This window comes from Oreochromis aureus, linkage group 8 (assembly GCF_013358895.1).
Source record: "Oreochromis aureus strain Israel breed Guangdong linkage group 8, ZZ_aureus, whole genome shotgun sequence".
Classification (NCBI taxonomy): Eukaryota; Metazoa; Chordata; class Actinopteri; order Cichliformes; family Cichlidae; genus Oreochromis; species Oreochromis aureus.
Genome location: NC_052949.1, coordinates 7,376,340 through 7,390,946, shown reverse-complemented (window position 1 = coordinate 7,390,946; position 14,607 = coordinate 7,376,340). Strand labels below are relative to the sequence as shown.

The following is a 14,607-nucleotide window of genomic DNA, read 5'->3' as shown; positions in this document are numbered from 1 at the left end:
TAGAGTACAGTAACAGCATGCAGCTGGACTAGTTGCTCTGTTAGGAAGTTAGGGGTTAGACCTATTTGGTGTAGTTCCAGTTAAAACTTTAACTACCTGAGACTTCAGACGTATGGTGCGCAAGACAAGAGTGAATGATTTAGGCTGCTGTAATTTGCCTCTATTCTTATTAAATCTTTATTTCAACACGATATGAAATTCTTGAGACTGAGCTTTTATGCAAGCATGTTCTGTGCTCACACAGACAACATTAAACTGCATGTTTTTTTCAGTGGTAGGAGAAACTAGAGAAACCAGTGCAAGCATAGAAAACCAGGCTCATATCAATGAACTAGAAATGGAGACTATAAAGCAATCAGCACAGCGTTTACCGAGGTATTAAATCAAGTGAAAACTAGGGTCATTGTCACTTCTCATAGACTTCTTCAATTTCAAATCTTTTTATAATCAATGGAGTCTGCCCCTGCTAGTCTTTAGAAAGAATTGTCACTAGCATGAGTTTCAGACTGAGTGGCTACATTAGTCTTGTTCATACAGCCAGCATTTTTGTCATATTCACATCTCAGTTTAACTCAACAAGGTTTTCTCTGTTCTTGCAGATGACGGCTGGCTGCATAGAGCTGTGGACATCGATGGAGAAATGCATATCATAGAAGAGCTGCAGCTGTTTGATGAACCACAGCCCATAGGGAGCATGGTCATCTCCTCACCTTTGGTAGGTTTAAATATATCTACAGTAAAACTGTATGTTAACAGAATAAGGATTTATATGTAAATGAAAATGGGCAATCTTTGCACCTAAATCCCTCTCATATGCCAAAAAAGGTTGTGAAACTCTTCCCTTCTCCTCCGATTAATAACTGATGATTAAAGAACAAATACGCTGTTTATACTGAAGTGCATTACAATATTTAACATGAGGAAAAATCTTCCAAATATGCTCCTGTTTTACAGAGGAGTGTCTATGTTGGGTCCTACTCGGGAGTCGTGCAGGTACCGATGTCAACCTGCAAGAGGTACACTTCCTGTTATGACTGTGTGTTCGCCAGAGACCCCTTCTGTGGCTGGGATGGGAAAGTGTGTGTGGAAATATCTTCACGTGCACAAAAGTAAGGGCACATGCACTCGAAAAAAAAAGAATGTTTCCAGTAAGGAGACAGACTCGCTGTATTTTACTGACACACAATGCACGCAAAAAAATGGAGTTACAGAGATCCGGCAGAAAACAAACAAGATACATTTGCTTTGCTCTTCCATAGATCCAGAATCTATACTTTCTCTCTTCCACAGTTCCACCTGCTCTGTAGTCTCTGATTTTTCCTCCTTATTTTGTCTTATTCTGTTAACTTTATATTAAATTTTTTTCCATGAGCTGAAAAATTAAGCATAAAATGTACTAAAAATGTAATAAAATTTAGATATTTTTTTCTAATGTAACTGTTAAATAATGTGGTGAACTGCTCATAACTGATGGCATGTTGATTTAACATATCATTACCATTAAGCCCTCTGGAAAAATTACAGGAGATTAGGGAGAGGTGATTAAGATGATTAACTTTTTGTGCTGTACATTTTTGCATTACATGACCTTTTTTAGCTTATGTTTATTTCTTCCTTCTGGGCCAAACAATACCAGAGCACAGTTAATTATTTATACAGCTTCTGTATCCCTCCAACAAATTTTCTATGAAAGCAGGTCTAAGACAATGTAGTTGACCTGGATTTTTCTCATCAGCTCTGTTCAGCTCAGCAGGAGCTTCACCCACAATGGGAAGTTTTGAATTTCAAGTACGCACACACACAAAAAAAGCCCCCACCCTTTTGGATATGATTTCAATCTTTATGTCTCATGTATCTCTGCATGTAGAACGGCAAAACAAACAGGGTGGAAGTGAATGAAATTGTGTCTTTCCTCTTTCAGTAACATTTTACTTTACATATCGCCATCTGAAATATTTACATAAGAGAAACTGGTACAACTGGTAGAACATAATAATTAAAACTTTGAGAGTATTTTGTCAATATTAAATAAATGCTAATGTACACTCACCAAAAGCTTCATGAGGAACACCTTGTTAGTACCATTTGGACCCCGTTTGCATTCAGAGCTGCCTTAACTCTCCGTGGGATATATGCCAATAAAATATCCCCCACATTACACCACCAGCAGCCTGAGCTGTTGATATAAGGCAGAATGGATGTGTGCCTTCATGTTCTTTACGCCAAACTCTGATCCTATGAGTTCTAGTCGTTTTCTATTCTTAGCTATCAGGAGTAGCACCTGGCGTGGTCTTCTGTTGCTGTAGCCCGACTACTTTAAGGTTTAACGAGTTGTGCATTAGATACTCTTCCACATTCCTTAATCGTAACGAGTGATTATTTGAGTTTACTCTTGTTATCCTGTCAGCTCAAAGAAGTCTGGTTATTCTCTTTTGACCTCTGACTTGAACAAGGAATTTTCTCCCAGAAAATATTTTCTCTTTTTTGGCTCATTCTCTGTAAACTCTAGGGATGTTTGTGTGGGAAAATCCATGTAGATCACCAGTTTTTGAAGTACTCAGACCATCCAACCTGGCACCAACAACCATGCAACATTCAAAGTGCCTTAAATCAGCTTTCTTCCCCATTCCGATGCCCAGTTTGAACTTTAGAAGGTCAACTTGACCATGTCCACAGGCTTAAATGTGCTGCATTGCTGCCACGTTATTGGAGGTGGAGCTAATACTGTATAATCTCACTAAGCAGTTTTACAGGCCTGTCAAACCATCTAGGTGTATCCTATCTGTTGCCCAGCATCAGGTGTAATAGGCTCCAGGATATGCAGGTCTATGCAAAAATTGCTAAGTTAGATTCCACCTTTGTTTACTAGGATCTTACCTGGATTTTGTAAGTTAATTCCAGTGGGAAAAATACTGCACGTGGTACATGACAGTAGAAAGGCATGCTTGTGTTCACTCTTTGCACTGGGGACTGTTTGTGCCTCTCTTCATTAACTCTGCATGAGTGAGTAGCAGACATCTTAATCTCCATTACTGCAGCAGACACTTCAGCCCTCCCCGTGGATTTGTTTTATACTTTGGCTGCTGCATCACATCCAAAGAAAGCAGCAAAAAGATTTGGATGGTAATGCATACTTCTTAAAGATTATTAAGTTACAATATCCATATTATTTCTTTGAAAAACATTTTGTTATACTAATCCTTCTATAAAAGAGGAGATGGGGAATTTATCCCTAGTACTAATCCGCTGTGGGCTGCGTAAAAAAAGCATTTAGGTATCCTCCTCTTATTGCTGGGAACCCAAGCTATCTCAAGTTTATCTCTTTTTATGATATTAAGCCTTTGCTGCAGAAATGGCTCAATATTTGCAGCTTTCAGGTAGTTTTGTGTCGAAATCTTGATTGAAGAAATCTTTTTTACGATATGGTAATCACGTTTCTGTTTATCACAGTTTTGCTGCATTTTTTATACCTCGCTGTTATTTATGCTTATCTTAGCTGGGACACTCTCAGAAGACACTCGCTTTTTACTCTAACGCTTATCTCCTAGTTTAATGAAGGTTAAATGCAAATTTTTCTTAATTACTATTGCAGGTCGAACCTAACCCAGGATATCTTGAGAGGGGTCAGGGGCTGCAAGGAGAATTCAGGAAATGGTACGTGTTGCTTCACACATTCAGCGTGCACTTTACTTCTACACTGCAAATCCATTATGCCACAGCGTCTTTGTTCGGTTTTAAAAAAGGTTAGTTCTTCATTTTATCTTACCATCTTTCCCACTTGATAAGTTGTTCTGACTCTCTCACAGATGATTACGGTGGCCCCTAGAGACAAAGCACGTACAAACTCCAAAACACATGCAAACTCCAAAACACTTGCAAACTCCAAAACACTTGCAAAATCCAAAACACTTGCAAACTCCAAAACACTTGCAAAATCCAAAACACTTGCAAACTCCAAAACACTTGCAAAATCCAAAACACTTGCAAACTCCAAAACACTTGCAAACTCCAAAACACATGCAAAATCCAAAACACTTGCAAAATCCAAAACACTTGCAAACTCCAAAACACTTGCAAAATCCAAAACACTTGCAAACTCCAAAACACATGCAAAATCCAAAACACTTGCAAACTCCAAAACACTTGCAAAATCCAAAACACTTGCAAACTCCAAAACACATGCAAACTCCAAAACACATGCAAACTCCAAATCACAACGGAAGTGCTCCAGGACGCTAGGGGCAGTGTTGAGCTCAATTTGCAAAATAAACGGCAAGTTTGTCTGTATGGGACGGTCTAGTCTCCGTCGCGCTTCCCAGGTTGCCTAGCAACCATGATACTAACCGCTGGAAACGTGTCATACAACTTTGTTTGACAGAAATGAAGGAGAACATATTTTGTTCATTTGTTTGTTTGTTTCTACAAGAGCTTTGTGTGATTTGATAAGTATCTGAGGCTGAGACCACAGGACTGTAAAACATGATTTTGGGCTTCATTTCTGTAATGAACAGTCATTTAAGATTAGTTAGTAAATAACAATTAGCTAATGTTGTTCATGAGACTAAAGTCATATCACTTTGGTAATGTAAATATAATATGGCCAATATTATAGTTATTATATTAATCATTATTAGCTATTACAGCAGTGAACATGAACTCTGTGTCAAATACTGAGCCTCAGTACAGATTCAAGTTGCAGTTATCTATATGTCTTATCACCTTAAATCTTCACTCAAAGAGAAGTATCTTTGACAGTGCATATATAGGTGTATCATATATAAGAGACAAATGTTGTTCCTTCAGTATGTTGGCATTGCTAAATTTGGCTCATTGCTTACATATATTTATAAAAGAAAATGTACAAACTGTGATAACTGTTTCTGATAAAATGAAGAGTAGACTGATATATTAAATATTCCTTTATTGGGTGAGAAAATCAGAGCATGTCATAACTGCTTTAAGTCATACAGAATAGATATCAGAGCCTTAAACAGGCTGACTTCTGCTAAATGGGTCAAACTGGGCAGAAAGTATACAAACACATAACATCCTTATAGAATATGATGTAACACTATAGATCAACTTACCTCAGAATATATAAAGCATATAAACAGTTACAGCAATATGATGCAACAAACACAGCAGTGCTACTAATCCAAAATACTCAAAGCTTCATAGAACTGAAACAAACATTTATTTTTAGCTCCATTCTGCTGCTGATACATACTTTAGGTTTCTGAATATTAAACTTGTTGCTGCCTTTCATAGTGTGTAACTTGAAGGCCCTGAGTACTTTCTCCCACACTGAAAACACTGGGATGATAACATTATTTGAACATTACCTAATAAGACTGATTCAGGACAGACAATTAGTTATGTTAAACTTTCCTAGCAGTCCTTCACAAACAGGGAACAGTCTGTCTATTCTCTCCATCTGTCAGCTGCTGCTGGCTCTTCCTCCTCCTCTTCCTCACACACTGCTGAGTTTGTCCTGGTGGATCATCAGGGTGCAAAGCCTCACAGATGATGTGCAGCAGTGGGTCCCTCAGTCTGTCCTCACTCTGGACACTTGCAGTTGTCACACATGGAAATCAAATGTGTGATAAGCTGCAGGATTCAAACACAAGTGTAACTTATAAATACATGTTCATACTTTTATTCCACAATCAGAGAGAAAGAAACAGAGAGAGAGTGCAGGACAGACAGACAGGTGACAGTCTCAGGTGTACACACTGCTACAAAACAGCACAAGAGAAGGAGGATTTAGTGTTTGTGTTATTACGAGTGCTAAACAAGAAGAGTTCCAGATGGTCCAGTGGACACATGTGTGACTCCTGTGATTAAAGCATCTTTCTTTCAGCTTAACGAGTGAACCGTCAGCTCGTTCAAACACACGTTAAAGTCCGTTTGGCTCGACACCACCGAACAGAGGCAGCAATATAACATAGCTAACATTAACAGTGCAGTGAATCCTGCTTGTGCCGTCATATTCAGGACTGCAAACCGAGCAGCATCACTGACTTTCAGCTTGTTGTGTTTGTGGATATATGACTGACTTTAATTATCCATAAAATCATCACATTCTCTGTAAGATTAAAGTCAACTATTGAACGGCATATATTTTGAAGTAAAGGCTTTAAAACCAAGTTAGTACAAACATCACTAATGTCACTTAACTTTGCTGACATGTGGCCAACAGTAATGTTTTAATGTTCTTCATTATAAAAACATTTGCGCATAAATAAGTGACATAATATTCAGTACTTACTTCTGAAAGTTTACTCTTTGGCGGCTCCGCTTCCGCCGTTTTTTTCGGCAAAATTATCCACACCACGGCCGCGCTATGAAATCTGGGATATGTTGGGCCATGAAGGCTACACCGACCCATCCTTAAAATTCAGGGAAATTAAGGACGCATTTGAGGGCCGCATTTCGAGCAGCCTTTGAATTGGGACAGCCTTCGTCGTGTCGCTGTGACATAATCGTCCTTAAAATGTGGCCTTTAAGGCTGCAGACCCTGAATTGGGATAGAGCCCAAATCCGGTCATTGGTACTTCCTGGCTTGTGTAGTTACTAGGTAACGAAAGCTCAACACTGCCCCTAGCGTCCTGGAGCACTTCCGTTGTGTTTTGGAATTTGCAAGTGTTTTGGAGTTTGCATGTGTTTTGGAGTTTGCAAGTGTTTTGGATTTTGCAAGTGTTTTGGAGTTTGCAAGTGTTTTGGATTTTGCAAGTGTTTTGGAGTTTGCATGTGTTTTGGAGTTTGCAAGTGTTTTGGAGTTTGCAAGTGTTTTGGATTTTGCAAGTGTTTTGGAGTTTGCAAGTGTTTTGGATTTTGCAAGTGTTTTGGAGTTTGCAAGTGTTTTGGATTTTGCAAGTGTTTTGGAGTTTGCAAGTGTTTTGGAGTTTGCATGTGTTTTGGAGTTTGTACGTGCTTTGTCTCTAGGGGCCACCGTAGATGATAGGGTTAAAACATTTTCCTTCCATCTTCCTTCTCTGCCAGAAAACTAAAACTTTTAGTATCTATTAAGGGATTTTATTAGGTGTATGTTCCCTACCCATCCCCCAGGTCCCAGCTTACACATTTTAATCAGTTCCTCTCTTGCTGGAGGTCAGACGGGCCTGCTGGCTGCACTGCAGGGCTTGCTACATTTAAAGCAGCTTATGAAATGTGATGGAAAGCGATGCTGGTGCTGTACACGTTGCTCACCTTCACTTTTAAATCGTAACCTTGGTGACCCAACATCTTGTATATTCATTGCTCTGTCTTGCTGCATTTGTGTCACACTGTCTCTCACATTCTTCATCCACTAGTCTTCTTCTGTCTTCCTCACTTCACCCTTCTTTTTAACTCCATCTCATGTCTCTTGTCCTCTCGTTTTTATCCTCAGTGGTCCATCGGAGGCGTTCTGTGATGTCGGGTGACGACGTGCTACTCCAGTGTGAACTACACTCCAACCTGGCAACTCCACGCTGGACGCTAAACGGCAGGGAGCTCCAGGGATACGACCTCAATTCGGGCTATCGGATCGGCACAGATGGCCTCCTGATAATCGGAGCTCGCACCCAACAGAGCGGCATTTACCGCTGCTTTGCTCTCGAGAACTCAGTCTCAGTTCTGGTCTATCTCTACACAGTAAGGGTTCACACAGAGCCGTACTTCCCTGTGGAACCCACAGCCACAACTAACCCCACTACAATTTCCAACCCGACTGTTTTCTCTACCGGCAGCCCCACTGAGCAGCCCTTGCCCTCACCTCCCGCCCCACTTCCTTCAAGACCTGAGTTTCAGACCTACAGACACATGGAGGCCGTGTACATCTCTCTGGTGGCGGTTCTCGGTGGGCTTTGCTTGGTGTTGACTGTGGTCCTTCTTTATGTAAGCTTCTGCACTAGACGAGCCTCTCAGGATCGGAAGTTCTCCCAGCAAGGTCTCCAAGTCCTAGGTGCCTCTGAGAGAAAAAGGAGCTCCCACCTTGAACTTAAAACCATCTCCAGCCACTGCAATGGCCGTCAGGGTCGTCGGTCCATCTCAGTGCCGAGCTTTGGGGACATGGGTGATGGCTTCCTCCAAATAGTGCCAGGTGAAGGCCAGATGTCTCCAGCTAAAACACCTCCTCCGGCTCCTCCTCTTCCCATGCCACCCCCGCTTCCCAACATGGACTACGCCAACGGGCTTTCGGCCACTCTGCCCAGCGTGCTGAGGAAGATGAACGGAAACAGCTACGTGCTGCTGAGGCAGGCCGACCCTGACGGTATGTCCCCGCTCTACCATTCCTTCACAGAGGAGCTCAACAGGATCCTGGAGAAAAGGAAACACACACAGCTGGACTTGCAACCCGATGAGAGCTCCATCTAGGACACCACTCTTATGCTTCATCCCACTGTTATTTATTTTTATCCTAGCGGTGACCCGTAGTTGTGGGGAAAACTGACTATTTTATGAAGTGCTGCTCTTAATTGCACAGAGTACCTGCAGGTCATGTCATAACTTGGTCAGAAATATTCAGCCTGTTGTGTCTTCGGTGACAAATGGCCCAGGATTTCACTAATCAGAGACTGCTAAAACGTGGAGCTGTGAAGAATTACTACGACCAAGGAGCTTAAAGATGCTACCTAAAGTGCAAACTCTCTGGAAGTTTCTGAAAGATGGCAGTCAGACGACAAAAAAGGCAGTGTTACAAAATAGGACACAAAAACTAAATTAGGCCCGGAGGTGATCAAGCATTTCCGAGACTGTGGAGAGATTCAAGAAGTTTTAGAACCATGTAATATTAGGTATCTGTGGAGCTTAAAGTGATACTTCATCCAAAACATGCTACGCATTAGGCTATTTTGTATAAATTAAAAACATGGCCTAAGACCAGTAGCACCTAATGTGCTTACAGCTTTACCACCCAGTCCTGTGCATGAAGATGCACCTCTTTGTTGCTTGTGACTGTGTTTGTGGACCGGTATCATCACAAACTGCACAGTGAGCCCTTCTATGAGGCAGATGGTAAAAGATGCTTTTTCAAGTGGCTTTTTGAGAAGTCCTAAAAAACATAGGATGAACAAGGTCATCACGGCTTAAGTAAGGAGGCATCCATGCCCCTTCTCGTCTTTTTTTTTTTTTATAAATGCACTAACCTACCAAACTAAAGACTAATAAAAGACTTATGTGGTGTGAAGGTAAAGTTCTGTCTATGCCCAGAAAAATAAAAAGCTACAAGAGATTTAAATTTGCCCAATCTCTCCTTCAAGAATATCGCCTTGGGCAGCATTACGACACTTTGAACGTGGCTGTTACTTTTAGGTTGCTGCCTGGAAGTCCCATTATACCCTCTTGCAGCTCTGATTCTGTGATGTGTGGTGTCGAAACTGGAACCGATCATCTTGGATTTTTTTTTAGGAGAAGAGGGTGAAGTCGGAGGCAATCAAATCTGGCTTGTGTGGCAGGTGTTCAGCACGGATTTTGTTGCTGTGGCTTAAAATAAATCATTTTCTATACACTGTTCAGATGGTTTTTACCAAATGTCATCTCTCAGATTCTTCAGGAGGCTAAAGTAAATATCAGTGTTGGAAAACTCTCCATGAGGAATGAATAAACATTGAAAACCCCACAAATGTCTCCTGGCAGCACCACCTTTGTGCTTGGACACTGTGAACTCTTCCAGCGAAAGCTGCTCTTTGGATTCTGGATGTAACCAAAGACCAAGTTTGCATCAACAGTAATCAGCTGGATCACACAGCAGCTGATGTTTGCTGAGTTTGCTCTGTGAAATTCTAGATACAAAAGTGCAAGGGTTCATAATGGGACCTTTGGAGGAGCGTGCTAAAAATAGCTACCCTGGAAGTGATCCAGATGTGCACAACAAGATGACCTTGAAGGGGAGATTAGCCAAATTAAATCAGGTATAAATTTAGATTTATATTGACTGAGATGAGCAGCAAGCCTTGTATATTTTTTAAATGGCTGGAAAGGAGGTAGAGTATTAATCCCATATTTTCACAAAATTAATTATTTGTGTAAAATATTGAGCATATGGAGAAATGAGTGAAAGTTGAGCACACAAAGCTCCAGGAATGGTTTTTGAGTGGCTTGTCATGTTTCAAACCACTTTTTCTATGATGCATGTCCTTTGCAGAGATGTAACGAATGATTATTTTCCTATGATTTCTCACTTTAGGATCTGAAAGCTGTGAATGTTTGGCATTTTTGCTCGATAAACAACACTTATCTTCTCTGTTAAGCAGTCGGCTACAATCATTGTAATAACTAAAATGTTGACTTTAGTAAAAGTATCACTTTAAGAATCCAGTTTTGATACAACACACTAGAGCACAGATTTTAAGACAAGTCTTACATTTTAGTGTATTTATTTAAACCACTTTTCCCCCTTGATTTTTCTCATGTAAATAGCAATAAATATACACCACTGTTGCAACCGTTAGTAGCATAGTGTGCTGTGCCAGTGCCAATGGAAAAACCTGTAGCAAACTTGGAACTATTTTTTCCCTGTAGTATTTCTATTTTTAGCCTCTCTGTGGGAAAAGAGATAAAACTTTATGAAAGTAAACATGCAGTCTATTAAAGGAGCAGTCAGCGTGGGGGTCAGATTGATTGATTTTTGCTGTAGATCACAGACTGGCTTCAGGGTTGTAGAGGTGAACCGGGAACCACAAACTGATGAGATCCTGTAAAAAAATTTTTTGATGTTGTTTTATATTTATATTTAAACACCTAAACTTACTGCTAGTCAGTCAGAAGGCCTGTTTTCTGGATAACACTGACAGTTTTACTTTCTCTCAAAACATCAAGACTATGGTTTCATGTGAGCTATTACAAAAACAGGCGAAAAAACAAACAGTGGATTTCTACAGCAAAAATAAAAAAAGTTCTAGTCATCTATCTCTTAAAACAACGCTGAGAGCAAGGCTCACATTTGTCCTCTGCTGTGCTAAAGCTGCACGTGGCAAGTTGCCAAACCCAAGTGGAGAAGACCTTCACACATGCAGCCCACAAAAGCATCCTCAATGTTTACCTGACATTAGTGCAATGCCAAAACAACAAGAACTGCAGCTTTCACTGTATTTCCTCAACAAGGTGAACAACTCTATGATTAAATGCTACGTGTATATCTTACAGGGAAGTGACTGAAATGAATCTCTGAGCTTTTTGTAAACGTGTCACGGCCAGTGGTAAATAAAGATCCGTCTTTGCTGCAAAGTGTTGAATCAGCTCTCGTAGCTTCAGCACAAACAGCGGGCCTCTCTGGTGGCTCGCATTGTTTATCTGTCAGACAGCGAGAGCCGTGTTTGGCTCACCTCCACGAGGGGAGGACAGCAGCTTCTTGTCTGTTTGTATGGCTCGCTGTCATCTCTGCAGGTACATCCAGCCACAAAACATTTGACCTGCGTGTCCTGGTTAGTCATGCAGGAAACAGATGGCGATACTAGTAGACAGGAGATGTTTTGCACTTGCAGGTCTTCTCGTGTGTCTTGTACTTTGGCATCATGGATTTTTAATTCTTTTTTTTGCTGAGGATAATATAGTTCAGGCAGTCCACTCTATGCAAATAGAGGTAGAAGAAATTCTCTGTGACTAAAGAACCACATTAATTCAATCCAGTCAAAGCACTTAACTGATTGCATGCTTGCATATTAAGCTGTTCTTTTAAAACTATGCACTACAGATTTTTTGGCAATCCATGTGCACCCAGCTACATCATGATTATCGCTGAAGAGAAACTCTGCAAAAGTGTGCATGTTATGTTCCCCAGGAAGTCTGTGGGATCTGGGGAAGTGACAGTAGAAGTCTCTGGGTGATTCAGGAACAAAACTTCTTTTTTTTTTTTTATTAAGTAAAGTCAGAACCACGGCCAAGCTGCTATCACCACATAAAAGTAAAAAGAATGCGACAAAATTTAGCAGCCCGTCACTAAAAGGGAAATTAATCAAATAGCTGGCAAACACTGCACACACAAATCTCCATAAGCTCACACACTGCAAACCGAAATACACTAAAAGACTGAGGTTCTCCTCTCCCTCTGCCTCCGCTTAAATACTCCCAGGCTTAATTGCTGAGTGGATTCAGCTGCAAAGGGCGGTGCATACGACTGGAGAGAGCGTAAAACAGACACAGAGACAGGCAAAAGCCTCAGTTGGCCGTAACAGTGTGCTTTTATTACAGTACATAGCATCGTTTTGTGACAGGACAAATAAGCTGTTCTAAATGGGCATATTTAAATGATAACTTCAGCTCTACATATTATTTAATTTTTCAAATGGTCATTTTCAAGGGGTGGGCAGATCAATCCGAATATCAATGGTATCGACGCTGGTACTGGTATGAATCAATACTAGCATGATGGAACCGATACTGTAGTTTGCTTCTCTTCTGTAAGATTAGTACATTGCTCCTCTTCATAAGAAAGGAGACATGTCTGTGCAAACTCCACTAATAGATATGTTTATTTTTGTTCTGTTAACTACTTATTATGGAAAGTAAAATTCACAGTGATTAGTGGCCATTAAAATCTGTTCAGAATTCTGCAAACTGATGGTGAGTCATTGCACTACTCTCCATGAGCTGCATTTAAAAGTTAAAAGTATCAGTATTAGTATCGGCAATACTAGCCCTGTATATACTTAGTATCGGATCAATACCACTGTCATCCAAACCTTGATCTGTCTGCTTTTTGTACTTTAGTGTCAGAGTTAAAGGCTTTTCAGTTTACTAAACACTGAGTATAGTGTGTTTGTCAGTGTTTTTGCCACAAGCCACAAGTCCATTTTTACTGTATCCTAGAAAAAAAATAATCTTGTTACACCCTGTTTCCATAAGCAATACAGTGGACAAATTTAAAGGTTACAATGACCTTCTTTTATATATTTTAAATGCCATATATATGCTTTGAAACTACAGTATGTGGTAAAAACCTTAACTTAAAGTTCTTGGTTCATACTTTCTCCCAAACTTTGCCACTTCATCTTCTGCTTTCTCCCGTTTCTGATCAGCCTTTTATAAAAAAGCAAAAAACAAACCACTTCACATGTTTTGATCCTCATCTTCTGTCCTCAACTCTTTCCATCTCTGCTGCCTCTTTTATTACCACTGCTCATCACTTCATCATGACAGCATCATCTGTAACGCTTGCCGCTCACATTCACACTCGCTTCTCAAGGACCCGGCTGAATTTCCAAATGGTCACGGTGGCCTCTAATCAATTAAAGCCGGCTTTTAAAAGAGCACTCGAGTTTGTGTTTTTGAACATGTGGGAATTCAAGTAACAATTGGATTTTCTGTAGCGGTTTAAGATGCTGTTATGTTATGAAGCTCTCACAAGAATCCGACAGCTTGAGCATTCAAAGGGATGCTTTATGTTTCCCTTGTTAGCTTCTATAGTTTCAAATAATGACAAGCTCTAGCTTCAGACTGCTATTTACATTTACTTTCTGACAGTTTTTCTACTCTTAGATCTATATGATGTCAGATAGGGCTGATAACCCTAATATGGTCATCTCATGTACAGAAGCTCCACCCACCTGCTGCTAGTCAGTCAATCAGAGGGCAGCTGGCTTAAAGGGAGAGAGGCTAAAACAACTTGTTTCCAGACAAGACAAGACAAGACAAGACAGGCCCAGCATAAGACAAGTAGGATAATTTTAGAATCTGGTTTATGCAAAGGTACTGGAAGTTGCATAATAGGCCCACAGTATATGTTTAAATCAAAGTTGTACAGTGTAAAATGTTTTTTTTTTTTAATTTTTTGCTGGTTAATATTTAATTTCAATAAAATGTGTAAAATAATTGCAGCTTCTACTGAGTTCAACATGTTTGTGTTATATAGAATTTTTTCTTGTAAATGTCTGGGTATTTCTGAACATAGTGGAAGTTTCACCTGAATCTAAGGTCATGACTGCTGCTATTTCACTGTTATTCAAGGGCAATTCGTTTACAATAAACACTCTATTCTGTACTATGGACTTAAATTTAAATAGTTAACACGTTGGCTGCTTTACATTCACATGAAATTGTTTTTTTGGGGTTTTTTTTTTTTGCTAATTCCATAGCAGTAATGATCCTGCTGTTTATGTAGATGTACTTTCTTCTTTGTGTTGGGCCTAAACAGTTCACAGCTTGCACTGTTCTTTCTTATGTGCTTTGTTAAAAATCATGTATACTAAGCCCCTGTAAACTGTGACACTTTGAGTCAAGCTGGTTCTGTATTATTTTTGATGTAGATAATGAACTTATCTTTGCTGTCTTATCAGAATATAACTGGCCAAAGTGATATCATTGATTTTTTTCATGTTGAGTCTCATGTCTTATTTATTTCACGTCATTAAATTTCCACTGGCATTCATGTAGCTTAAAAAAGTGTTTGGATGACCTTTAGCTTGGAGAAAAAAAGGTTCATTGTCAACAGCCCTGAGAGGAAGTCATGAAACAACATGCAAAATATGTTCTCACTCGATTCTTCTGTCAAGATACCTGGTTGTTTTTAGCTTGTGGCGAGTAGCAAGGCCACCGTCCTCCACAGGGAATGGATCCCACTCCACCTCATAGTCATTAATATGACTCTGACAAGCCAGAGGTATAACATAGGCTCAGGGTACAGAGGAG

At 40.1% G+C, this 14,607-nt stretch overlaps 1 protein-coding gene across 1 annotated transcript in view; it reads left to right on the top strand.

The window, feature by feature from the left end:
- The window catches only part of sema4gb (sema domain, immunoglobulin domain (Ig), transmembrane domain (TM) and short cytoplasmic domain, (semaphorin) 4Gb), a 59,372-nt gene extending 45,025 nt beyond the window's left edge, over positions 1-14,347 (top strand). The window contains exons 12-15 of the mRNA XM_031760173.2: positions 600-715; positions 955-1,109; positions 3,593-3,654; positions 7,391-14,347. Of these exons, the coding sequence (XP_031616033.1) occupies positions 600-715; positions 955-1,109; positions 3,593-3,654; positions 7,391-8,358 (1,301 nt within the window). The 3' untranslated portion in view covers positions 8,359-14,347. The remainder of the gene's footprint in view (positions 1-599; positions 716-954; positions 1,110-3,592; positions 3,655-7,390) is intronic.
- Positions 14,348-14,607: the final 260 nt, after the last annotated feature.